A 26,022-nucleotide genomic window follows, 5' to 3' on the forward strand; every position below is an offset into this window, starting at 1 on the left:
ATACAGAATGGAGCCACTCAGCAGTGGGTACTCCAGAACTTTATCCTGTAGCATTGGGGAACATTCAAAGATATGAGGTTTGCCTTAGAAATAGTACAAGGGGCACCTGGGTGCCTCCGTTGGTTAAGTATGGGACTCTTGTTTTTGGCTCAGGTCATGATCTCAGGGTTATGACACAGAGTCCTGTGTTGGACTCAGTGTGCAGTCTGCTTAAAATTCTCTCTCTCCCTCTCCCTCTGCCTCTGCCTTTTCCCTTGCTTGCGTGCTCTTGCTCTCTTTCTCAAAAAAAAAAAAAAAAAAAGAAAGAAAGAAAGAAAGAAAAAATGATATGAAGGATGTGTTTAAGAGTTTGAGAAAGACTTGGGTCAGAACATTAATTCGTTAAAAGATTGTTCCTAGGTTAAATCATAAAGAATTTCCAATATTCAACCATTTTTGACCTGACAAAATTGTCAAGTTCAAACTGATCAGCAAGCCAGGAAGAACAGGAGTGAGAATCTGAACAATGGCACAAAGACTAGAGGAAAGGACTAAAATAAAAAAGAGACGCAGAGGAGAGAAAATTAGCATGAACGATCCACGGGCTGCGGGGCCAGAGTTAGCTGTAGAATATTGGGTGTGACAGTAAAGTAGAGTTTTCTGAGAATGGTGGACTGAATCATGGAATGTTTGCCAGGGAAACAGGGCCCACTGGAGGAGTGGCTTAGAGAGTGTGGTAGGGAACCGTACCATGCTTCGCACTCCCGGCTCTATCCCATGTTACCTTGCAGTGCCTCATGTCTTCAGTTCCTTCTTTTTAAAGATTTTATTTTTAAGTAATCTCTACACCCAAGGTTAGGCTCAAACTGACAGCCCTGAGATCCGGAGTCATATGCTCTACCGACTGAACCTGCCAGGTACCCCCTTCAGTTTCTTCATTTTCTGCTCCCTGACATTGGGGAGACATATGATACCCAGATTCCTACAGTTATATCTGCTCCTAAAGTTAAGCCAACAAATAATGCAACCCCAAGTACTTCGTTAAAGCAGGCCTCTGAACAATAACCTAAGCAGCATAATAGCAGGAAGAGAAAAGCTTAGTGGTCCTGTAGGACCAATCTAACCAGATTGTTCTTGAACAGGGACACACAGGGGATTCTGAAAGTCTCCAAGAATAAACAAAAAATCCTGTGTTTTTCTACTCTGACCTCAACTCTGAGCCCTCACTCAGAGCCACAATATTTCTTTTTTTTAATTTAAATTCAATTATCCAACATATAGTACATCATTAGTTTTAGATGTAGTGCTCAATATTTCTATTTAAAGTGCCACTGAACTTCTTCTGTTTGTGCTGATATAGATATTGGTCAAAATGTAATCTGTGTTGACAAGAAGACATGTCATTTCATTGTCCTTCAAATAACACTGCTTTCCTAAAACAGAAATTATCTATTTGCTTAACACAGTTAGGACTTGGAGAACTACATAGCTGTCTGGATAGCTTATATCATTAATGCCACTTGAAATGGGCATGGACATACTGTTCAAAATGATCTTAACTAAACTTTTGACAAAGAAAACACTATAGGAATCCAATAAAAAAGACCAAGGAAACATTGAATTTCATTTCTTTCTGCTTTTCCTTGTAACAATTCTTTGTGAGAATTTAATTTCATTCTGCTACTTCTTGTAAGAGAATTAGTGAGAAATGTATACAGTGGAAATATTTTTTCTTAATATTTTTTATTGAATCCAATGAATTTAAGCTACTATTTGGAGAATATTATTCAGGCATGGGCCTCAGCCAATTACACAGACGTGTTTATTCATACCACAAATACTGACTGTCTAGCCACCAGACACTGCAGTAACTGCTGGAGACACAGTGGTGGGCAAAGCTAGGCATGGTCCCTGTGCTCATGAAACTTGTAGTCTAGTGATAACAACAAATACTAAACAAATAATGTTTAGTATTTAGTATAACAACAAATTTAGTATACTAGTGTAACAACAAATATTAAAAAAAAAAAAGCTTTGTTTCTAAACTACAATGAGCTTCTGAAAAGAAAATAGTGGGTATCACATAGTGGGGGACCTGTCCTACTCAACAGGATAGTCTCTGAAGAAGTGATATTCCAAGTTGAGATTGGAAGGACAAATAGGAGTCAGCCAGGTGATGAGGGAATTTGAAGCAGAGGAAGCTTCAAGTGCAAAGGCCCTGCGGTAGGAAAAAGGATGACACTATTCATGATATTCATAAATGACTAATGTAGCCTGAGCAAACAATGCTAGAGTTGAAGCAGAGGCTAGATCAAATAGGACCTAGGAGGTCATGTTAAGAATTCCGGTCTTTGGGCGCCTGGGTGGCTCAGTGGGTTAGGCCTCTGTCTTTGGCACAGGTCATGATCTCAGGGTCCTTGGATCAAGTCCCACATCGGGCTCTCTGCTCAGTAGGGAGCCTGCTTCTCCCTCTCTCTCTGCCTGCCTCTCTGCCTACTCGTGGTCTCTGTCAAATAAATAAATAAAATCTTTAAAAAAAAAAAAAGAATTCTGGTCTTTATCCTAAGAGCAACAGAAAGTCACTGAAAGCTAGAGAGTGGTAGAATTGGATTTACCTAATCATTTTACCAGTGAGTTTTTATTCAGTATTTAACAAGTGCTTGATAACTGCTTTAGGTACTTAGAAGTTGTATTAGGCATGGTCTCTACCTTAAGTAATATCTGGTGTGAAATGGTAAGAGGAAATTGAGGGTGTGTCAAAACTTCGAGGCAGAAATGAGATACTCTTGGGAAGATAAGATCTAAAATATCTTCAGTTGATTATGGCCAATGCAAGTTGATATATAGAGTTTTGGTTCTGCTTTTTTTTTAAAAAGAATTGTGAAGAAAGAGTCTTCTGACAAAAGGAGTCATCATGAATAATTCTGTCCACTGAAACCTCTGTCTGTTCACAGATCAGGCACCACACAAACAACTATGCATCCAGTTCCACCTCCTTACCCCACCAGTGCTCCTCAACCTTGATGTGGAGTGACCAGTTGGAAAGGTGAGATTTAGAAGCTGTCTAGATTTACAGCATAGCCTTCCCCCATCTCTGTTCTGATCTGCCTTCATGAGACAAGGACAGAATATCTCCAAGAACTAAAGTGTAGATTAGGCACACATACCCAATTAAGGAGGACCAGATTCCTTTAAGGAGTTGTTCTTGTCTTTACAACTTCCCCTGGATTTCCTACAACTAAGATTCTCAGACTAGCTCCTGGCTGATTTTGTGACCAGTCAAGTCTCCTGTAGTAAAAGATACTGCATGTCACTGAATTTTCATATGAAGAACAGTGTCCAGGAGTATTTTAAGGCAAAGCTACCCTGTTTTAATTTGACATCAGAACTCAGTGTACTTGCCACATGGTCAGCACACTCTTGCTTGCCCTTTGCCTAGATCTGCTTTGAATAAAACATGTACTTAAATGAAAGAACACTCTAGAAAGCAGATCGTGATGCCAAATACGATGTGTAGTTGGTTGTATTAAATTCCAAACATTAGTTTTCCCCCTCAAACACATCATTTCAGTATTTCTGTTATTGATTGTAGGGTTAAATGGTCATGAGGCTATTACTCCTTGTTTGACCTTTTTTTTTTATGAAAGAAGGTGAAAAGTTTTGATTATTTTTTTTTCAAACATGACACGCTTGGCTTCTCAAATAAGTTGAACTCCCCATTGTAATGGACAGTCAGCATGTTCATTTTACTTCATTCCCTGGGTGAGGCTGGGTACAATGACTCCACTACTCTGTGTAAATTGTGAAGATGGATGTGGACATTTAAAGCAGCTCAATGTCCTTGGCCATTTGTTCTCCCATGACTGAAGTACCTAAAAGATAATCACTTCTGTTCCTCAGGGGAAGATCAAAATGTGTTTTTCAATAGAGATACAGTGTGGAACAATGCCTACAGGATACCAATAAACTGGCTAATTCTGGAACATAGTTTAAAAGTCATGGGGACGATAAAATTTTTACTCAACTCACCTTTATAGTCCCACATCTTTCCCTTAAATATCTGCATGTAATACACCTATTCTGGGCACTTTTCTTCTTCTTTTTTTGCTATAAACACAGATTTCCTTGGAAAACAAATGAAGGGAAAAGAAGGGAGATATGCAATTCACATTTCTTTATTGGTAATCTCACTCTAATTTCATTTTTAACTTTTTAAAGTAAATTCTATTGTCCTTTCCCTTCATTCTGAAAATAAGCCAGCTCTCTATAGAAGCTTTGCCAAATAAAGAAAATTAGAAAGAAAAGCAGCTTCCTAAACTTTACTTCCACTATTCAAGAAAAACTCACCATTGTTTTAGTAAATTTCTTTCTCATCTTTTCCCCTGCACGTCTCTTGATTTTTCTTTACATACTTAGGATAATATTATATGTGCATTATTATATCTTTGTTTTATCTAATTTAATGTAAAATAAACATTCCCCAAACTACCTACAAATTATTTAAAAAGTAATTTTGGTATTTATATAAGTCTTTTAAAAGGATACATTGTAGTTTGCTAATCATAATCTGTGTTCAAATTTGGCACCACAATAATTGGAAATATATTATTACCTAAAGACTGAAATACAATTAAAAAATATTTCTGATTGTTTCTATCATACATTTACTTTAAGAAATAAATAATATATAAATTTTTAATATTTAAAGATGCTTATAGTGGACTTCTTTCCAGGAAACTATAGAGATCTAAAATTTCATCAAAAATGTTGGAGAATTTCTGCTTTGCTTCATCCTAACCAGCACTGCATATTATTTTAAAACACACACACACACACACACACACACACACACACTTCATTGGTTTTATGGGAGAAAAATTGTATTTCATAGTTATTAAAATTTGCTTTCTTCCTTTTATCTTTCTGGGGTATAGTTATACACTGATTGGAACTTGTTTTTATGGCAAGTTTATCTGACCATTCAATGTGTCTACAACTGATTCAGTGCCATGATTTGATTATTCTACTGGATTACAAACTTGGAAACCAGAAAAATTATTCATAAAAAAAGCATATATGTAGCATAATTAAATAACCTAAAAGCTTAAGTGATCCAAAATTCCAGTTATTTAAATTGCTTTTATTTACAAAGCATATGTGTAATTACTTCAAACAACGTTTCAATGTCTAAGACATATGTATTTCTCAAGATCTTCTCACACCACACAGAAAAAGTACACCTTCTCATGCTTATTACATCTTTCTCTCTCTATTCTAACAGATGACAGAACGGAGCTGAATTTTTATTGAAATTCCTGCTTGCCTGAGTTTGTGTATTTCTTGCCACCCGAGAAGGAGAATTTATGTTTGATTTAGATTGTTTCTTCATTTTCATCTTTTAAAATAATTTAGTATTTCTTCTTGTCAGTAATACCCACTGAAACCAGGTTTATTATCATGCTTTGTGTCTCTGAGTGTCAAATTGGCTTCTGGGACTGGGTTTTGAGTACATATTTAAGAAGTTGGGCATGATTTCACAGATAATGATTGGTGAAAATTGCAAAAAAGAAAAACCCATTTTCCAAGAGTTTGCCTCCAACTTCAAACCTTTGGTTGAATCTCAACCAGTGAGGACATCTTTACATTTTATGGTAGTCTTGGTTTTATAATGCGTTTGAAAAAAATCAATATAAGCTTTCAACAATGAAAAGTCAACATTTTGAGAGCAAGAATTCAATGAATAGGACATAAACTTAAATGAGATAGAAAAGGGTGCCCAGATGGAGGCAGGAGGGTGCCATGATAAATGATATTTAGGCCAAATGTGTGATGAATGTATTGGAGATACTGTGTCCCTCTGGGCTAAGCTTGGAACTAAACGTCTGTAAGTCTGTGTTCTGGTTATGTGTCACAGTGTACTGGCAATCAATGTAAGGATTATGTGTCTTTGAAGACTGAAAAGAGTGGATGCAGCTAAGGGCTTTCTTGAACTGTCACAGGAAACTACATGATTAACTGTTGTGTTAGAGCAGTAAAAAAATCCAGGCACAGCCCTCTGATTTACTACTATCTGTTCAGGATTTCTTAAAATTTCTTCCCAGGTGTCACACAAAAAGGTAAAACTAGTAAGTGACATAGTTATTCAATAGCAAATTTTGTTACATTTTATATAAAGGAAACTATGTCATCTGAATTGAAATGAGAAATTCTATGAACTTTTAACAAATAATTTTGAGCCATTGGATGTCTTTCAGCTAATGTCCTTACCTGTTTGTAAATTCAACCAATCTTTCTTTCTCTTGCCTTTCTTCCCATCTCCGCACCTTCCTCCTTCCTTTTCCTCTCATCATTCACTTAATGCAACACATATTTATTGAGTGTCCTTCTTTAGGCACTGTGCTAAGGGCCACGCTGTGACCTACAAGGACATCTTAGGAAGACACGATAATATGGTACCAGTAGTTTTGCCATAGAAGACTGTGCAGTGATTCCACTGTCATCTCTGTCAACTAGATTAAACTGAAACAGTGAGTCATTCCTTTAAATAGGTGAATCAGTTGTGGATTAGCTGGAAAATTATATTCATTCGAACTTGTATTTTAAATGGCTTTATGTAACTCGCACAAAGATGATGTATATAATCCCTTTATTCAGGTTTAAGTTCAATGAATTTTTTTGAGCAACCAGAATTTGCCAATAATCATAAGAATGTCCATCCTTCTGTTACCACTATCTATCATCCATCTATGTGGTTGTCTAGTTGTCATATATTTATTATTTTATTTTTACAGAAGAAGCCCAATCTACAGAGGGCTGTGGGCAATGTCACATGGCTAATATAAGAATTCAGATCCATTGTAAGTTCTTTGATTCAAGGTTTATTGTTCTTCCTATACTACAGTGGGGATGTGAGATCTGCCTCAATGATATTCCATTTATAAGACCATGTGATATAGTAATAGAAGGATGGGTTTTGGAACGAAACCTGGATTTAAATCTGGCTGTCCACTTACTAGCTCCTTGACCTTGAGAAATCTGATTAATTTCATTGAATGTCAATGAATTAATCAATAAATTAAAGATAATAATACTTGTGGGGTTATTGCGATAATGCATGTAAAGTGAGTCTAGCACAGTAGATGCTCAATAAGTACTAATTGCAATTTATTCTTTATCTAGACTTATCTCTAGCTCTATAATATGAGTTCTCAATTTCAACTATAAACTGGCTTACTGATTGTGTAGGTTTACATGTCATGGACAGAATCAACTTCAAATCTCTTGATGCTGTTCTTGTTTATAATATTTCATGATTACTTTTTCCCATGCAAAACCTACCCATCTCCCACATGTGCAACTTTCATCTTGTCTTTGGGTCTTGAACAATTAAAGTATCTTTTTTTCTCTCCTTATCTTTATCCAACTCTGAAGTTACATAGTGCTCATTTTGATGATTATTGTATTATTCTTCAAATATTTTCATTACATATTTTCCCCCTTAATAAAAATTCTATTTCTTGGTGGGCAGAACCCTTTTCTTATATTTTCTTCATAAGTCTCTTAGCACTGGTGCAGTATTTGACCCCAAGAAAGATGCTCCTTATTTGGTAAATTCTCACCGAAGGTAAAATTTATGTACAATATTAGTTGCCAATTTAAATGACTGTGATAGAAAGTCTTTCTTTCTATGTTGCTATTCAACTTGGGAAATTTTATGTTAAACTTCCCTGATTTAAAAATGTTAATCCAGGTAGAATAGTCACCTGCAGTTTAATATAATAAAGTTTATTAAATCTATCTAGGTGAAAGTCATAAGATAATAAAATGATTAGAAAGGTTTGAAAAATAATGACTCTTTGGTAAAGATATTTCTTACACAATTAAGAATGATCTTTGTCCAATTAGTTTGAAATCTGATGGAAAGACAGTATATGTCAATATAAAATACTTCTGATGTTTTCATTTTTAACCCAGAGAAATGTATCCATTTCATACTAAATTCACCCAAAATAATAAGTTCTGTAACATATGTTCTCAAGTATTCTAGATCATGATTCAACAATACACTGGTTCTTAACAAGGCTTTCCTCTTCATTTTTTAAATTACCATCCATATACGTGGATTCTCATAATTATGTAATGAGGTTACACTGAGAATAGAACTAGCCCTCAAAATAAAATGAATTTCTGCCATAAAGAGTTACATGTGGAGAAACGGGGCTTGATCTATAGTTTTATTGTAATTATAGTGCCTACTGTAGAGCTCTGTGGAATACATACGCAAAACAAATCCGTGGTATTAATATGCTTTGCAGCTGAGTTGTATAGACCTGGTTCCTGACTGCATATAATATATTCTGTGTAATTTTAGACCTGTGACTTCTGTGTTGGAAGAACGAATTCCTGCCTACTCCCACCTCTATCCAATTGCAGATTTCATACAGCACCAGCGCAAGCCAGTGTGAAACAGACAAACAAACAAAAATAAATACCCAACTGTGCTGCTCTCAGGAGAGGCTAGGCCAGGGTACCGTGAAAAGGAATGGCATATTAGGCCATAATGATATAACAGAGAATATAAGGTTTAGAAGATTAGGCTTCCCTTGGAAGCTATATTATCCAAATTCTCCCAAGGAGGGGGGGAGAAAATAAGAGTCTTTATGTTTTATATGTATATGTGTCTTACATCTATATGTGGACTTTGGTCCATGAAATCTATGAAAATTCAGATAAAGTCAAATATTTTGTTTTTACTGTCTATGAGAATGATTTTAAAAAATTAAACAAATAATGCAATCCAGGCTATAAAGGAACATAAACTAGTGAAGAGAACAATTTTTTTTTTCAGTATCTTCACTAGTTGGAAGCACACTCAAAAGAAACCTATTGTTAAGATAATTATACAGGTACCTTAAGGCTCTGTATAAGACATATCTTGCTTGACATACTTTTAATGATTAAGAATACTTCAATGTTTAATTGCTGTCTTAAAAATATTTGTGCTCATATTTTTTCATTAATCCAGGCTTTTACTGAATATTTTGTTAATTGTTAATTCAAAATATCTCTAGGCTCATCCTATGGATAAAAGTGTTTCTCCATTTCATTCAGGTTCTAGGACTTTTTTTTATTAGCTGAAGTGCTTTTTTATATAAAAATAATGTGTACAAAATGTATTTTTAAGAGATTTTATACATTGTTTTAACAAAATTATCAGCCATATTGTAAGCTCCTTGTGGGCAGGACCCATGTTTTATGTATCTCTTGTACCTACAGGGCTTAGAACAGTACTAAACTCATAGAAATTACTCAATAAAGCCTTGATGGAGAGGCTAAGTGGCCAGACTGTGATCTATGCAAGTTATGCTAATGACAACTAGGTATGTACACTGTGGGTAAGGGTGGACGATTGTTTCTCTGTTTATTCTTCCTCTTTGATAATAAGTCATTAAAAAATAATTCCAGTATAGTTAACACACAGTCTTATATTATTTTCAGGTGTACAGTATAGTGATTCAATAATTCTACCCATTACTCAGTGCTCATCATGATAAGTGTCAGCTGTTTCACTCACCCTCCTACCTCCACTCCGACAGCCACCAGTTCGTTCTCTATAGTTAAGAATCTGTGTTATGCCATTTTGCCTAGCCTTTAAACTTGAGTGGCACAAGGGAGTCTTTTTTTACACTTCTTGAAGAAAACAACTACAAATATTTTTTGGGTATGTGATGATTATATTTAGAAAAAGAATACATGAGATAAATATAAGCCTGCACATAAAATAATTTGTTTTTAGTTAGTGATGTCATTTCTTCTTACCTTGGTATAGGAGCTGAATTTTAACTCTATATCTGGAGGTAAATGAAGGTATTGCTGAAAATGTATAGCCTGTGAAATCAAATAAACATAATTTGCACCTATGAGGACAGTAGAAAACTTTTATCTTATGAATTCTTTGAGCAAAGTATAACGTACTTTTCTTGGAAACAAGTACACCAGAGCCTTAGTAAATGAACAGTAGTCTTTACTTGATTTCTTAATGACAGTAATTGCTGGTTAAAGTTTTTGTCAGTTTATTGATTTAACTTACAACTTAAATGTTGAATCCTTTCAAATGTTTTGAAAATGGACAAGAAATATTTGTGCATCATTACCTTGAGAAAATAATTTTTTAAGTGGCAAATGTAAACAGAAAACATGAGAATTTAGGCATTGGAATACTATGGCACAGGAAGGACAGAAGAAATTACACACCAACAGGGGTGCCTGAGTGGCTCAGTCAGTTAAGTGGCTGCCTTTGGCTGAGTTCATGATACCAGGGTCCTGGGATCAAGCACCCTTTTGTGACGGGTGGCAGGGTGAGGGGGAGTGGTGTCTGCTCAGCACGGAGTCTGCTTCCCTCTCTCCTTCCGCTTGCCACTCCCCCTGCTTTGCATGTATGTGCTCTCTCTCTCTGTAAAATAAATAGTAAAATCTTTCAAAAAAAAAGAAGAAGAAAGAAATTACACACCAAGAAAACACAATACCATTAAAAATACAAGACTAAATCAAACAGAGGATACTAATAGAAATACAAGCATAAAATAGAGGGATGTAAATGTGTTACAAGATTGGAAAAAGTATGATTCAGTAATATGTGCTCCACAAATTCTTGCTGATTGCTGTGGTGGTGGTAGTGGGTGATGCTGCTGCTGGTGGTGGTAAAATAAGAGATATTCAAAGTTAAGTGAATGTCATAGTAAGAGAATAAGCAGGGAATAAGGAAAAGAATAATATATTCTTAATAAGACTTTGGAACAAATGAAAACAGTTGAATGATTTAACCTCTTTTTGCTATATCTAACCATCATTTAAATTCTCTTAAATCTAGTATTTGAATACTAGAATAAATCTAGTATTTGTATTAGAATACAAATCTAGTATTTGAATTTTTTTTTCCCTTTTTATTAATTTTTTCAGCGTAACAGTATTCATTCTTTTTGCACAACACCCAGTGCTCCATGCAAAACGTGCCCTCCCCATCACCCACCACCTGTTCCCCCAACCTCCCACCCCTGACCCTTCAAAACCCTCAGGTTGTTTTTCAGAGTCCATAGTCTCTTATGGTTCGCCTCCCCTCCCAATGTCCATAGTATTTGAATTTTAAATAAATTAAAAATTTATTTAAAAAATAAATTTTTTAATTTTAAAGATTTTATTTATTTATTTGACAGAGAGAGATATCACAAGCAGTCAGAGGGGCGGGCAGGGTCGGGGGGAAGCAGACTCCCTGCTGAGCAGAGAGCCCGATGCGGGGCTCAAAACCAGGACCCTGAGATCATGACCTGAGCCGAAGGCAGAGGCTTTAACCCCTGAGCCACCCAGGTGCCCCTACAAGTATTTCTTAATTCTGTCTCTCCATCTTCACTGCCATGATCTAAATCTATGTCTCCATCATTTCCCATCTGAATTACATTGGTAACTTGTGTCCTACATCTGGTCTTGGGCCCTTCAGTTATCCTCCACATCTGCTGCCTCTGTGATATTTTCTAAAAAAATGAAAATCTGTTCATTTTATGTTCCTTCTTAACATTCTTAACATTTTCCTGTGGACTTCAGAATGAAGTTAAAACAACTTCACTTAGTCCATCAGGCTTTCTATAATCTAGTCTCCACTGAGCCTCTGGTGTCATCTTCCACGTCTGCCTTGTTTTCCAGCAACATTGCCAACCTCATGCCTCCATGTTTCACATGTGCTGTTCCTTCTATGCTGGATACTCCCTTCTCTTGTCTATGTGATTAAATCTAATTCATTTCTCATGAGTTTCAGCTCAAGTATCACTTCTTTCAGGATATCATGATAAAACATCTGTTTGTGCTGTAAATTGTTGGCTTATTTATCCATCTTCTTTGCATGGCCAAGACAGGAAATATGTTTTTCATCTCTGTGTCTGTTGTGTAACATAGGCTTGGTATTCAACAAGCCCTTTCTGGTGAAAGAAAGAACAGAAAAAAGAGTTGCAACAATGAGCTATGAATTTGAGCAAAAGCAGTAATTCAGGATGATTAAAGGCCCAACCCGTCCATATGTTACTTAAGGCAGGCAGTTAGCCACATTTTCTGAATAACCATTCAATGCCTGGCTTTCCAGTCACAGAACTAGTTTTATATTTACACTTGGTGTTGGCAGAGATTCTGTGGAGGTAACAGACAAAGCTAAGAAAGAGTGCCACAATCTTATCTCACTTGGCAAAGGTTTAAATGCAATCTTAGAAACTCAAGGAGAAAAAAAACCTGAAATATTGCTCTCCAACTTGATCCAGCATTTCTTCAAAGGCAGAATAGTGTAGTCTTGTAGAGGCAGCTCAGGCTTTAAGGTTGGATAGTCCTGGGTTTGAATCCTGACAGACAGTAAGTAATTATGTGACCTTGAGAATTCCATATTTAATCTCCCTTAGCCTCGGTTTCATTATTTATAAAATGGAGTAACACCCATCTTATTGGTTGCTGCAAAGATTAGAGATGACAAGTGTGAGGCCATTATTCTTAAGACCACTATATGTCCCCAGAGGTAAAATATGGCCCAAAGAAAGCCATTTACAGTATACCTCAATTTTGAGTAAGCAGCTGGAATTTAGATCTGAGAGTTAGGAGTCATGTGTGCACCAAAGCAACACATAGGCATAATAAGGTCCCAGGCAATTTTGCTATAAGCTCTTTGCAAATCTCCAATTGTCCTTTCAGGAGTTAACTTGAATTGCCATCAGCCACCTGCTGAACCAGTGGAATTTCCTCTGTGGGTGTCATCAAGAATATTCCTGCAAAAAATGAGAAGGTGGTTTTGAAATAAAACTCATACATAAGTACTTGTGATATTAAAGAAGAAATAACCTGAGGCTAGATCCTCCATTAATATTCGGAGCAAGATGTGGGTTATGGGACAGTAAAGAGCAGAACAGTAGTAGCACAGTTGCCAGTAAAGGCTACATCATGCAGTCCAAGTTCTCTGGACTGCATCATGGTACCAGAGCCAGTTGGTATTAAGAAAGACTGTCTCCTGGGGCACCTGCTCATGAAAATAAGGAGTGAGGTTCCATGGTTGGCCTATAGGACAAACAGATTAAGGTTACAGAACCCACTTGTGCTATTCTAAACTCATCGTATAATTACTGCCATATTGTAAAACCCACCCATTCATACCATATAGGAAAATGATAGATGATATAAGTGAACTTAGCGATTTGGTGTAGCATTTCCCAAATTTAACCAATTATACTTATCATCCAAAGTTTGTTAAAATAGAAAATTCAGGTTCCTCCTCTGGAGATTATGGGTCAGAAAGTCTGACATGGGACCTATGGTTTTATATTTTTCAAAATAAGCTCTTCCAGATGAGTCTCTTCGTCAGACAGGCTTGACAACATTGATATAGTCCAATGGTTCTCAAAGTATTATCCCCAGACCAGCAGCAGGAATATCAGCTGGGAATTTATTAGAAATGGAAATTCTTTAGTACCATTCAGATCAACTGAATTTGAAACTCTGAGGCTGGAACCCAGAAATGTGTTTTAGAAGCCCCCCAGATGATTCTCATGCACATGAAAGTTTAAGAACTACATCTATCAAATGTGGCCCAGAGACCCAGAAGCTGGGAGTGTAGTGGTAGTAGGAAATATGTTTAGTCTAAATTTTTCTAGGACTTGGAAAGCCATGGTTTTAATCCAGGTACTGACTGCTGATATTCTCTTGATATTTTTTTTTCTATTTCCTAAGCAGTAGTTTGTTTTTGTGGCTATCATTTGGTTTCCCAAATGATGAAAACCATATTCCCCTCTCCTTCCAATAGTAAATGTACTATTTATCTTTCTACTTGAAACCCTTCTGTTGCTTAGATCCCACCTTAAAGACATTGACTCTGTTTATGATTGATGTTCATAGTTCCATCAAAATGTTTTTCACTATTAGTATGTACCCACCGAGCTACTACAATATTTTTTAAAGAAAAGTATAAGAAGACAAACTATCTTGCTCTCCTTCTAAGTCTCACTATTTTCCATCCTTTGGAAGGCCAACGCAATGCTTAGAGATAGTATACATTTTAAAAATAGCCATCATTTGAAGGATAACTCCTGGATCATTGTTAACATGGAAATATCCCCATTTAATACACAGGAGCAGCAGGGATTAAAAAAAATCACTAATAACCCAATAAAACTATTTGCTGGCACAGAAGTGAAGAAAGTGTATTAGTTTTCTAGGTTTCCATATTAAAAGAACCACTGACTAGGGGGCTTAAACAAAGACATTTATTTCTTGTAGTTTGGAGACTGGAAATTCAACGTCAAGGAGTTGGTAGGATTGCTTCCTTCCATAAGCTGTCAGGGAGAATCTGTTCCATGCTACTCTCCTAGTTTCTAGTGGTTTACTAGTGATCTTTGGCATTCCCTGGCTTGTGGACATATCATCCCACATAGTGTTCTCCTTATATGTGTGTTTTATGTCCTATTTTCTTCTTTTTATAAGAACACCAGTCATAGTGGACCAGTCTATTTCAGTATGACCTCATATTAACTAATTGGGTCTGCAGTGGCCCTATTTTCAAATAAGGTCACATATTGAGACACTGGGGGTTAGGACTTCAACATATGAATTTGATTAGAGGTAAAGGAGACATATAAGAGATATGTTGGTTGGTTTAGGGAGGAAGCCACTTCGAAATAATAAGACCTAAAATGGTGCTGCTTCTGGATTTAAAGCGTTTAGGGATTGAATAAAAATCTCAATCATGCATGCCAGTCTTGGCTCCAATTAGGAAAGATAATTCAGAAGTGATCATATTTCTAACACAGAAATATCTGGAGCTTTTTGCAGTAAATGAACAATACAAAGCTCATAAACAAGTGTTAGGAAACATATTTGTGTTGTTTGTGTCAGATTACAAATGATCAAATTAGACTAAAGTCAGATTTCTCTATTTATGTTGGAAAGAGTGGGAGGTGGTGGGAGTTCCTGTACTGAAGTTATCAACTGAGGTTGGTTTCACTGCTTTGAACAGTCAGGTTTCTTCCCTGGTAGTTTCCAAATAAAAGCAATAAACTCTTCTAGAGACTGAAATTTCAAGGGAAGCTAGATGCTACCCATTTAAAAGAGTTTAATTAAGGGGCGCCTGGGTGGATCAGTCCGTTGAGCGTCCAACTCTTGATTTCGGTTCAGGTTGTGATCTCAGCTTCATGAAATTGGCCCAGTGTCAGTTTCCACACTCACAGTGGAGTCTGCTTGAGATTCTCTCTCTGCCTCTGCCCTTCTCCCTGTTTGCACACACGCTCATTCTCTCAAAATAAATAAGTAAAATCTCTAAAGAAAAAAAAATAATGAAAAAGAGGATAATTAAGGATGTACCAAGTCATTTGATGGAGGCATTTAAAAAGGTATATAAAGCTATTAGTGAGCACTGAGGGTAATAATAGTCTAGCTAATGCATTCTTGAGTTAGATTTGCTTATTTGGAGATTTTTAATTACAATTTTGTGCCTGTACATAGATTAGCCTTCAAAAGAGCCTAACAGGCAATTGTACCCTCCTTTATCTGCTAATTAAAGTTTCATCTTGGATTGAAGGTCAACTGCCTCTCCTACTCTTTTTAATGTCAAGGTCCAACTGTTGACATCCATTCATGATGGAACTTTGGAGGCCTCTAAAGGCTATCCATAATCACACTGAACATTGTTTGGCCTTTGTTTCTCATGCAGATGTTGTTAATCCAATCCTGACTTAAAAGTTGTGCCAATTAAATTCCGTTGGCTATTCTTTTTTATTTCATCACTGTATTTACATACCACCCCCCCATCCTTTTTAAAAACCAAAATAGTGATTCACAAGGCATGTACTTATATTCCAAGGAAGTGATGCAATTGTTTTTGGCAAAATAATGAATCTTTCAGCATAGTTCTAAGGTTCTTTTTGTATCAACACTTCTTTCTGTGTTTTCAGTTAAAGTGGGAGATTTTGCCAACAACCAGCTGTTACTAATCTGGTTCATAGCTGAATAAATCACTTGCTTGAAACGGTTCCCCATCAAAAACTAATTATAAGTGCTTGTAATTACCCAGGATATCTGTCTATACACTAATGGTTGCAGGAAATGGAGGAATTGCATTGATATGATCCATTTGACCACACCCACCACGTACTTAATAATCTCACATTTCACATTTCAGACTCTGAAACCTCAAAAGAAACTAGTCCTTCATTACAGTGGAGATCAGGGTCCAAACCTGTAGATATTCTCTCCTTAGGCGGGGATGGAAACAGAAACTGGAGGTGGCATAACTGGGCATTGGGAAATTCTTCTGTCGCTTAGGTTTACATTAGATATCTGGTTATTTGTCTGAAAAATAAATGTATAATTGTGTGTAGAAAGGAGATTGGTGGCCATAAAATACATTTCTGTAACAATTCCAGTAATGAATGCATGATAAAATCAAACAGAACTAAAAGCCTTTTAAACAGGAGGTTCTGCTTCGTGAACAAATGACCAATTCCTTATGATTTTTTTAAAATATTTTATTTATTTGAGAGAGAGAGAGTGACTGGGGGTGTGGGGCAGAGGAAAAGGGACAAGCAGGCTTCTGATCCCAGGACCCTGAGATCATGATCTGAGCCAAAGGCCGATGCCTAACCATCTGAGCCACCCAGGTGTCCTAATTTCCCATGATATTACAAGAAGTTTCTATATCTCTATGTCACTACTGGGGAAAGAGGACAAGGTCGGTACAATACAAGGGCTTCCAATTTCTGCAGATAGAACAATACCAGATCATTCAGAGAAGGAAATTATCTCCACCACATTTTAGAAATATTTATAATAAAATTTTCTTCCTCTTCCTTCCTCCCTTCTTCCCTGACTGTCTTCCTTCCTTGCCTTCCTTCCCTACTTCCTCCCCTCTTTCCTTCCGTCTTTTTTCAATTTATTGAATTATTGAAATCTACTTGATTGTGTGTTACTTGGGAATAGGAGTTAGAGAATGATGTGAATATGTATAATGAAAAGGGAAAGGAGAAGTAACATTTTAAAAATCTGTAATGTATAAGTGTTTTATTCACTATACCATGTAATACTCACTACCATTCCACAGGATCATGGCTATAAACTTCTTATTTGAGAGGTGAGAACCTTGAGGCTCGATTCTAGAGCAGGGCTTGAATAACTCACTTTCCCAAAGTCTTTAACTTTAGATGCTGAAACTCCTATTCAAACCCAGGTTTGCTTGGCTACAGATCTTGTGTTTTCGCTGTAACCTTTAGGTGCTTCCAATGTTTAAGTTGGTCTTCAAATAGATAAAATAATGGAAATTATGTTAGCTACAAGAAAGCAATGATGGTTCCTTAGAGAAATGATGGGATTTACAAATGCAGCATCCTTTCCCATCTTCTTCTCTCTTCATGGAGGAGAAGGTGAAAATGCTCTGAAGCTGTGGGATTTCTTTTTTAGCCAAAACACATGGCTTATAGGATACCTCACCTCAATTTCATTTTCAAGGGTATTTTTGCAGGTTTTTTTTTTTAAATCTTGTTCTTTTTCCCTCCTCTTTTAGTTATTTTATAAATATAGAAAACATCATTTCATCTGCGTTCTGTGAGCATATGCTGTTAAAGTCAAGAGACAGTATTGAATTCACTTCCCAGAGGTAGAAGGCGCTGTGTTGGTGAAGGGAAAGAGGGTGGTAGCCTGGAAATTAGAAGTGCTGGTTTGGGATAGCTGCTCTTCCACTTCCCATCTATGGGAACTTGGTAAATGATTTAAAAGCCTAAAGCTAGAGAGGAATAAATGAAACAAGATGGGATTGGGAGGGAGACAAACCATAAATGACTCTTAATCTCACAAAACAAACTGGGGGTTGCTGGGGGGAGGTGGGGTTGGGAGAGGCGGAGGGGGTTATGGACATTGGGGAGGGTATGTGCTATGGTGAGTGCTGTGAAGTGTGTAAACCTGGTGATTCACAGACCTGTACCCCTGGGGATAAAAATACATTATATGTTTATTAAAGAAAAAAAAGCCTAAAGCTACAGTTGATCATCTGCAACAAAGATCTTAACACTCTTTTGCAGGATCGCTTTAAGGGTTGATATGAAGACAGTTCAGAAGGTGCCTGTACATTTTTTTAAAAAATTATTTTTTTAACAAATAATACATTATTTGTCCCAGGGGTACAGGTCTGTGGTGCCTGTACATTTTTAAGAGTCATGCAGACACCCAGCATGAGCGCCACCAGTCGTGAGCTCCAGGAACACCCTGCCGGACTCTCATGGTACTTTTTCCTGCACACTCTGGACAGTTTCATAAAAGCCCTCTCTAAAGACTAACCAGGAGATCTGTTCCTCTTAGTGGACCTAACAGGCTAGAGGCATCCTCTCTGTTGTCCTGGGTTCAGGTGAAACGTATCCCTTTGCCCTTCTCTGCCTAAGGCTTAAGATACTATGTTGGAGCTCTAATCTTCTAACTGGGGTTGATTTTTATGAAAACACAGCTATTTTAATGAATGATTTAATGAAAGAAGTTTGTGACAGTGGAGTGGGAGGAGGACAGGGAGCATCAGGTACACAGAAAGGGACAGAGAGGTGTGCTCGTGGCTAGGGAGAAGCTTGCAGGGAGAGAAGGGGAAGTGAGAGGGGATAAATGGCAGCCCCCCCGCCCCGCCCCACACCATTTCCACAGATTCTTCAGATTCAGTCCTTCCTACATGGATATATCCTTCTAGATTTCTAGTCTATTTGCTGTTACCCTACTCAACAATGCCTATTGTCATTGAACATCATCTATGGTTTGGCATCCTGCTAAGGCACTTGGCAAATTGTCCTCGCACACTTATGCTATTGTCTCTTTTCACAACTGAGAAAAAAGAGGGATAGAAAGCAGGTAAAGTGCAAAGAACGATGAAAAACAGGTCCATTTGGATGCAGACCTCCTGACCTGCCAACTATAGAGCTTGCCATACTTTCCTAATTTGGAAATTTGTATTTCTCTTCACCTAAAGAATGTGAAGGAAGCTTTACAAGCCAAGAAAACAACATTATACGTTAGCATCAGTGACAACAAGGAAACCCCAAATCTTAGTTTCTTAAAACAACAAAAGTTCTTTTGCCTTCACTTAGCTTGCCTGTTGAGAGTTGGGTGTGGAGACCTGGCTGCCAGTCATCCTCATCAGAGACTCAGGCTAACTGAGGCTTCCAACATCGCTGGACCCCGCGGTAGTGGAGGGGAGAGCTGTAGAGCATTGAAGGGAGAACCTAGAGCATAGAATGGCACCCATATACTTGTAGAGCAAGTAGCAGGCTGTGCCAACTGAAGAGGGTGAGGAAGACAATCCTATCAGGTACTGAGAAAAAGGAGAAGTGGAAGTACTAGTGAGCAGCACTAATATATATCCCAGAATCTCAGCAGTAAGCGTGGAATAAAAATGAAGAAATTAACCGAGGAAGTACTGAATTTAGAAAGCAAGGTCCTTCTCAGCTTATTTTTTGACTCTAAGCCCTGCTTATTTTAAGCCTTTTTCATGTGTTGATTTATGTGCCGGGAGATTTTCAGCAACCGGTGCCATTTTATATATGGGGAGATATAGGCATATTTTTAACGAAGCTGAAAAAACAGGTTGGTCATGGAAATTACCCAGTTTAGACTTAAGAGTGTATGGTTCACAATTGCTAGAAATTGTTTTTTTTAGTAAGTGGAAAATTTTTCATATGCATGGTGTTAACACGGCATGTCTCTGGAAGAAATGCAAGAGTGTTTTGGTGTTTTGCATGGAACAGATGTATCTGGAGTGCTTGTAGAATTTGCTGCCCTTTTCAGATGAAATGAAGTTATGGATTTGTAAACTGAAAATCTGTATACTGTGTAGGTTATTAGTTAGGTCCAGCATATTCTTTTTCTAAAATTTTTATTCATTTATTTGTTTTAGAGGAAGAGAGAGCATGAGCTAGGGGTGGGGGAAATCAGAGAGGGAGGGAAAGGGTGAATCTTGAGCAGACTCCAGCCCAGTGTGGGGCTTGATCTCAGGACCCTGAGATCATGACCCAAACAGAAACCAAGAGTCCCATGCTTGACCGACTGAGCCACCTAGGCTTCCCTATTAAAGCACATTCTCATTCAGAATCATTAGATTGGCCAAAGCTTCTACTATTAGGATTCTGTAAAACCTGCATTGACCTTGAATTAATAAAGCTAGCAAGTGTGATAAATGTAAAGGGCTTTGAGGAAGGCAGGGTTCATATTCCCGTCCTGAAGTTATTTCCTGTAAAAGCCTCAGTTACTTTCCTAATTTTTAAGGCTATTTCTCATCTGTTAATGTGGGGGATATTAATAAGTACATGTGGCAAGTACTGCCATAAAATACTTCTCTACGTGCAAAATATATCTTGATACTCTTCACTACTCTTCATCTCGAATACTTCTATTCTAATTCATGCAAAACTCTTCTGTCAGCCAGACCACCACTGATAGCCTCCTAATAATTTTTTCTCTTCTTTCTCCAGCCCATTCATTACTTGGTAGACATATGGATCTTTCTCACCCCAGGGCTTTTGCACATGCTAGCCCACTTTTTTTTTTTCCTGCATACATAACTCTGTTTCTTCCTTTGGTTAACGGCTTAAATACTTTCTCAAATCTTTCTTAAGCTTCTTATCTCTAGTTCTTTCCACTATTATTTGCTACCTTAGCTCATTTGTTTCCTTCATAGTGCCTATCCTAATTTGTAATTGTTTTTCCTTCTTCGTTTACTTCTTTATTTTATGTACTTGTATGTGAGTTTCACAAGAACAGAGACTGGCTTGGTCTTGTCCATCCTTGTCTTTACCAAGAACAGAACCTGGTACATTGCAGGTGCCAAAGGAATGAGAGAAGGTATGATGAGTGAACGGGCTGTTGTAAAAAGGAAGTAAGATAATTCAGTGCATCTTTAAGCACCTAGGTGGCTCTCAGTAAATATCAGTATTTTGTCCCTTTTCCTTACCAGGGCTGCCCAATCAGTATACACCTCTTCTTTGCATCTCTGTTTGAGGTGTGATTCCCTATCACATAGAAATGTCCTAGGAATCTAAACTAAAAGGTAAAAAATAGTGAAATAGGGGGAACAGAAGAGGTTACTCTTGGCTTTGATACATTTGTCTTTTCAACATCTGTGCTTTTGTGGATTATGTACTGACACCCTCACAGGACCTTTCTGGTGACAAATTTGGAGATTTGTAATCAGCTAACAAACTTTTATTTCTTACTATCTCTTCCTATAGGTTATGCAGTATCTCTGAATTTTGTCTTGAACAGAGCTATTGCAAAATTATTTGACTATTTTATTACATTTTTCTCTTATTGTTTAAAAAGATGAGTGGAAAATGAAATAAACTAGTGTAGAAAAGGTCAAGGTGAGAACACATTAAGGCAAAGGTGAAAATAATTAAGCATATAATGGATGGTTAACATTTAGTTTTCTGGACACATTGAAATTGAATTGATTAATAGTGTCTTTACAAAAGAAAAGAATAAATTTAAATAACAGCATGAAGTGCTAGAATTTATTATCAAGTATTATGCTTAAAAGGTTAGGCATAATTAAGAAATTTATATCAGTTGCTCTCTGTGGAAGAGAATTCCACTCTAAAATCCATCTCTTGCATGTTTGACTTTCTTATGTGTTTTTAGTCTGATTTTGTCTGAAAGTAGTGGATTGCTCTTGGAATCCTACCTACCCCTCACCTGCCACCTGGGAAGATGGACAAACCCACTCCCTGAGTTTACTTATGAAGAACTTAGGGGGGTGAAGCAACTAGTCCCACAAAATTGCCTCAGTTCTTCCTCATCAATTGCCTGAATAACTTTAGAGGCTAGGTCTTTAGGCGAACAGACCAGTATTTATTTAAAAGTAACCCTTCCTAGTTTTGGACCAATATTCATATACAAATGGTGTCTGTTTTGGGATGGGAAATATTTACCAGAGGATAGCCAACAGTTCCAGATGCACAAGAAGAAAGACCCTTAAGGTGTCTTTTGCTTTGATTTGTTCTTAGTCAATTAATCCCTCCATTGGCTACAGGGTGTTTACTTCAGTCTGTTTTGTTTTTCTGTTTTGTTTTGTTTTAAAGAAGAATAAAGATCAACTAGTGGAGACCACACCTTGTGTTTCTAAAATAATGCTGATTTAATGAATCAGGTCCAGAAGAATTTTTCTGACTCTCCTACAAGCCTGACCTGCTCCTTAACTCTGCCGAATTCTTCTGGAATTTGCCTCTGCACTTTAACACTTTTCACTCTTCAGATTTGGTGTGTTCTGAGGTCACTGAACTTGGCCAAGTTCTTAATATTGCTCCGGATTTGCAGAATAAATTTTGGAGTTCTGCCCATATTTCTTAGCGTTTAATCCCCCATGAGCTTATCCCTATTTTTTTTTCCATTACCTACTGCCCTAGAGGCAATTACTATCCTTATTGCATGAGCCTTATTTCAAGTTCTCAGCAACCATATGTGACTAGTGGTTGCCTGATAGTACAGAAGGTTCTACTGAACAATGCATATCTTCAATAGACTTCCCACCAGTTTCTTTCAACAGATGACTAACTGATCAAAATATGAGCAGCCCAGATTGGAATGCATCAATGATCACACAACTCAAGCTTAGTCTTAGTACAAATGTCCTTGACATTTTTCTCTTTTCAGTTAATGGTGCATATCGTTGTTTTCCAAGCTCTTTCACAAGGCTTACAAAATCCATCATGACCTTTACCATTTGTCTAACTTCATCATTCCCTTCCCTTGAACTGTACTCTTCTGAACTACTTTACATTTCCCAACTCCAATTTTAAACTTGCCATTCCTTGTCTGGAATTGCCCTCCCTTCTCATCAATGTCTCAAGCATTTTCTGGTGTTGTGGAACACTTTAAAAGGAGGTGCTCAATCCCTTTGGACAACTTAGAGATACATGGCTAATTTAATGTTGCTTGACAATTCATATCATTCAACATCAGAAAGCAATTTAGGGCATAGGGAGAATGTGGAACTGTATTTCGTACATGGAAAATTATGAAATGCCAAACTTTTTAAGTGAAGAGGTCTCAACCCTAGCGACTTAAACTGGTCCAAGTATTTTGTAAGACTGACATTTTGTATCTTTATAGTAGGCATGTGTGTGTGTGTGTGTGTGTGTGTGTGTGTAACTTGCTCCCATCACTAAAGACTTTCCTCTTGACCCCATTCCCCACACTTGAAGAGACAATGGAGGAGCTCTGCCCGTAAGGTGCAAACTACATTTGAATCCATTCCAACATTTAACTCTAAGACAGTATTTCAATAGTAGCAGAGCCTTTGAGAAGCATGCCCTGAACATCCTCGCTTATCTTTTGTGATCTCTTCCTAGAGGAAACATTTGGGAAGCAGAACCATCCACAACAAGAATAGGGTTGTCAGGAGCAGCACAGACACTGGACTCCTACCTGGTTAAGAGCATTTAATGATGAAGTCAAATTATAGCCAGGAATGCCAGAGAGTTGAAATACCCGCACTGAAGATGTCTTCTTGTGTTAAGTAAAATCTGTTAGTACCAACATTTGAGTGGATATCAAATGTGGCCTTGCACCTCACCTACACTATCTCTTCATTGTCTCCCTGTCTCTATGTTTGGGATATGGAGACTGAGGACAATGGTCTTTGCAGAAAACATGTTTAGTTTGTGACAGAAGAAGTATTTTTTTCTAACATGTTTCCTCAAGACTAGAGAATTTATGCTGAGCTACATGTTTCAGATTGATAAGAAAATGAAAACAAAATAGATTCATAATATACTTATAGTTACAATGTCATCCTGAAAATGCAGTAACTGTAACAAGGTTTTACCAATTCCACTCAATAGATCCCAATTTGACCAAGATCAGAATATTCATCTTAATTTTCAGACACTTAAACCAAGAACACATTATGACTTGAGAAATCACTCACAGTTCAGATTAAATGCCAATTTTCTCTCTCAATTCATGCAAGTTATGCTTCAGTAAAACATGCTTATCTGTTTCTGTATAATTTAAAAAAAGATCCTGTACAAGGATGAAGTATGTAAAAAAATAATCAGATACACTAGCTGAACTATTGCCTATGAAGTTGTGCCAGTTTCCATTCTCAGTGATTAGGTCATGTCTCTCCACTTTCTTTAAATATTAAAAAAAAAAAGAGTGTAAATTAGTATGCAGCTATTTTCAAATTAATGGTTACCTATAAAGCTTGATGTTCAATTTTGCAGGGAGGGTTGGTTTTGTGTAACAACCATCACTGGCTCCCTTAGGCAGGAAAGCATGGTTCAGGCTCTGTCTCAGGCATTACAGGAAAACCCTACTATTCCATTGCCCTCACTATATCCAGAGCCCCGAAGAAATCCATGATTGTGCTCCTTGGCACTTACAGTATGTTTTGATTACTGTGAAATATTTTTAAAAATATTTTGTTTCTTAGGATTCTCAAGCACAAACAATCACCCATCCTAACAAAACAAAACACGCCATAGCATGTAGAAATATAAATTTTTAGAACATGTATACACAGATAAATAAACATAAGTATATGGTGTGTAACTGTTTCTAAATGACATCATGCTGCTTCTTTTAGGTGCCTGTACTCAACATTGATGTAAGCAATTCACGACCCCATCAGCTTTTATGAGTCCCAGCAATGAAAACTGAAGCTCAATAATCCTAGTCTCCAGTCATGTGAGATACTGTGTTTGTGTATTTTGTAATGCACAAATTAAGTTATTTTTCTAAACATATGACATTCCCCTTTACTTTCAGAAGGCGAGAGAAAATAAATTTGTCAAGAATCTACTTTAGCTTAAACATGGTGCCACCATGTTTCAACCTAACAATGGTCCTGAGAGTCACAATTCTTTTTTTTTTTAATTTTTAATTTTTTTATTAACATATAATGTATTATTAACCCCAGGGGTATAGGTCTGTGAATCGCCAGGTTTACACATTTCACAGCGCTCACTATAAGAGAGTCATAATTCTTATCCCAGTTTTTAATAGTGAGGAAACTAAGTCATATGGCAGATAACCAACTTGCCCAAGAAAAAACTACCAAGGCAAAGAAGCCAACCCAGTCCCGGACCATGGAGTTTATTCCCTTTATGATTAATCATGCCACTTCTGGTCACTGAAACCCTTCTTACGTTGTTATATTGGAACGAAAACCTCTCAAGGACATACAGGGACAAATCAACAAATGGAAGTAAAATGTAGCAGGAACTGAAACACAAGACCTGTCACCATGCACACCTGATTCCTGGAGCAAAAATAGTCAGGATCCCAGCCAAGGGCACTGGGACTCAGGTCTGGGCCTAGGAATGTCACACAGGGAAACTAGAAGTCCAGGGGCCTGGGCTGTGCCTGTAGGGTGGACTGCTAGTCAGATCTCCACAAATTCCCCAAGCCCATACCACGGGACATATGATCTTCAAAGGGCCATTAGAGATTTTCTTCTTGCGCTTCCATAAGTCGAGTACTTTTTCAAAAGATAAAGATAGCTTTCTGGGAAGAAGGAACAGCTACCTTGTGATGTCTCCTTTTAATTTAACATGAAGCAAAGATAAAAATACAGACCTGCATCTGCTCAGTCTCGCCAGGAGATGAGAGTGTCAACGCTTTGTAAAAAAAAACAACATTTTTATGCTGAATCAAGTCAGATTAGGTTGTATAAGATCTGTTGTCCCATGACTCTGAGTCCTTGGAAAGCATCCCAATTTTGTTGATTAGAGTCACTCTCTCTGGTTTTCGTATGCACGAGCACACACCTGGTGGGCAGAGACGCAGTCTGAATTTGAGATCAGGCATTTTGTAGTAAAGGCCACATCCCACACCAGGAGCAAAATTTGTCCTGTGCTGCTTTTCACAAAAGTGTAAAGATGTAAGGACAGCATTGAATGAAGGCTCTGAGGCAGGGTCCAGGGGTGCATTTTCGAAGATCAGCTCTTGGGCCTCATTGTTATCAGTTTCTCCAAGTTAAAGGGGGCCGTGTTTGGTTCGTTTTTC

General features: G+C 37.3%; 1 protein-coding gene across 3 annotated transcripts in view; it reads left to right on the forward strand.

Annotated features, from left to right (window-relative positions):
• Positions 1-26,022, forward strand: part of PTGER3 (prostaglandin E receptor 3) — a 204,618-nt gene that overhangs the window by 79,739 nt on the left and 98,857 nt on the right. The window contains exons 3-4 of one of the 3 annotated variants that reach the window (XM_046015749.1): positions 2,934-3,025; positions 5,261-9,796. The exons of 1 other annotated variant lie outside the window; for it this stretch is intronic. In XM_046015749.1, coding sequence (XP_045871705.1) covers positions 2,934-3,025; positions 5,261-5,264 — 96 coding nt within the window. In that variant the 3' untranslated portion in view covers positions 5,265-9,796. Of the gene's footprint in view, positions 1-2,933; positions 3,030-5,260; positions 9,797-26,022 lie in introns of those variants that run through there. One more of the 3 variants, XM_046015757.1, reaches the window with a different exon arrangement.

The sequence above is a fragment of the Meles meles genome, chromosome 1, assembly GCF_922984935.1.
Source record: "Meles meles chromosome 1, mMelMel3.1 paternal haplotype, whole genome shotgun sequence".
Lineage (NCBI taxonomy): Eukaryota > Metazoa > Chordata > Mammalia > Carnivora > Mustelidae > Meles > Meles meles.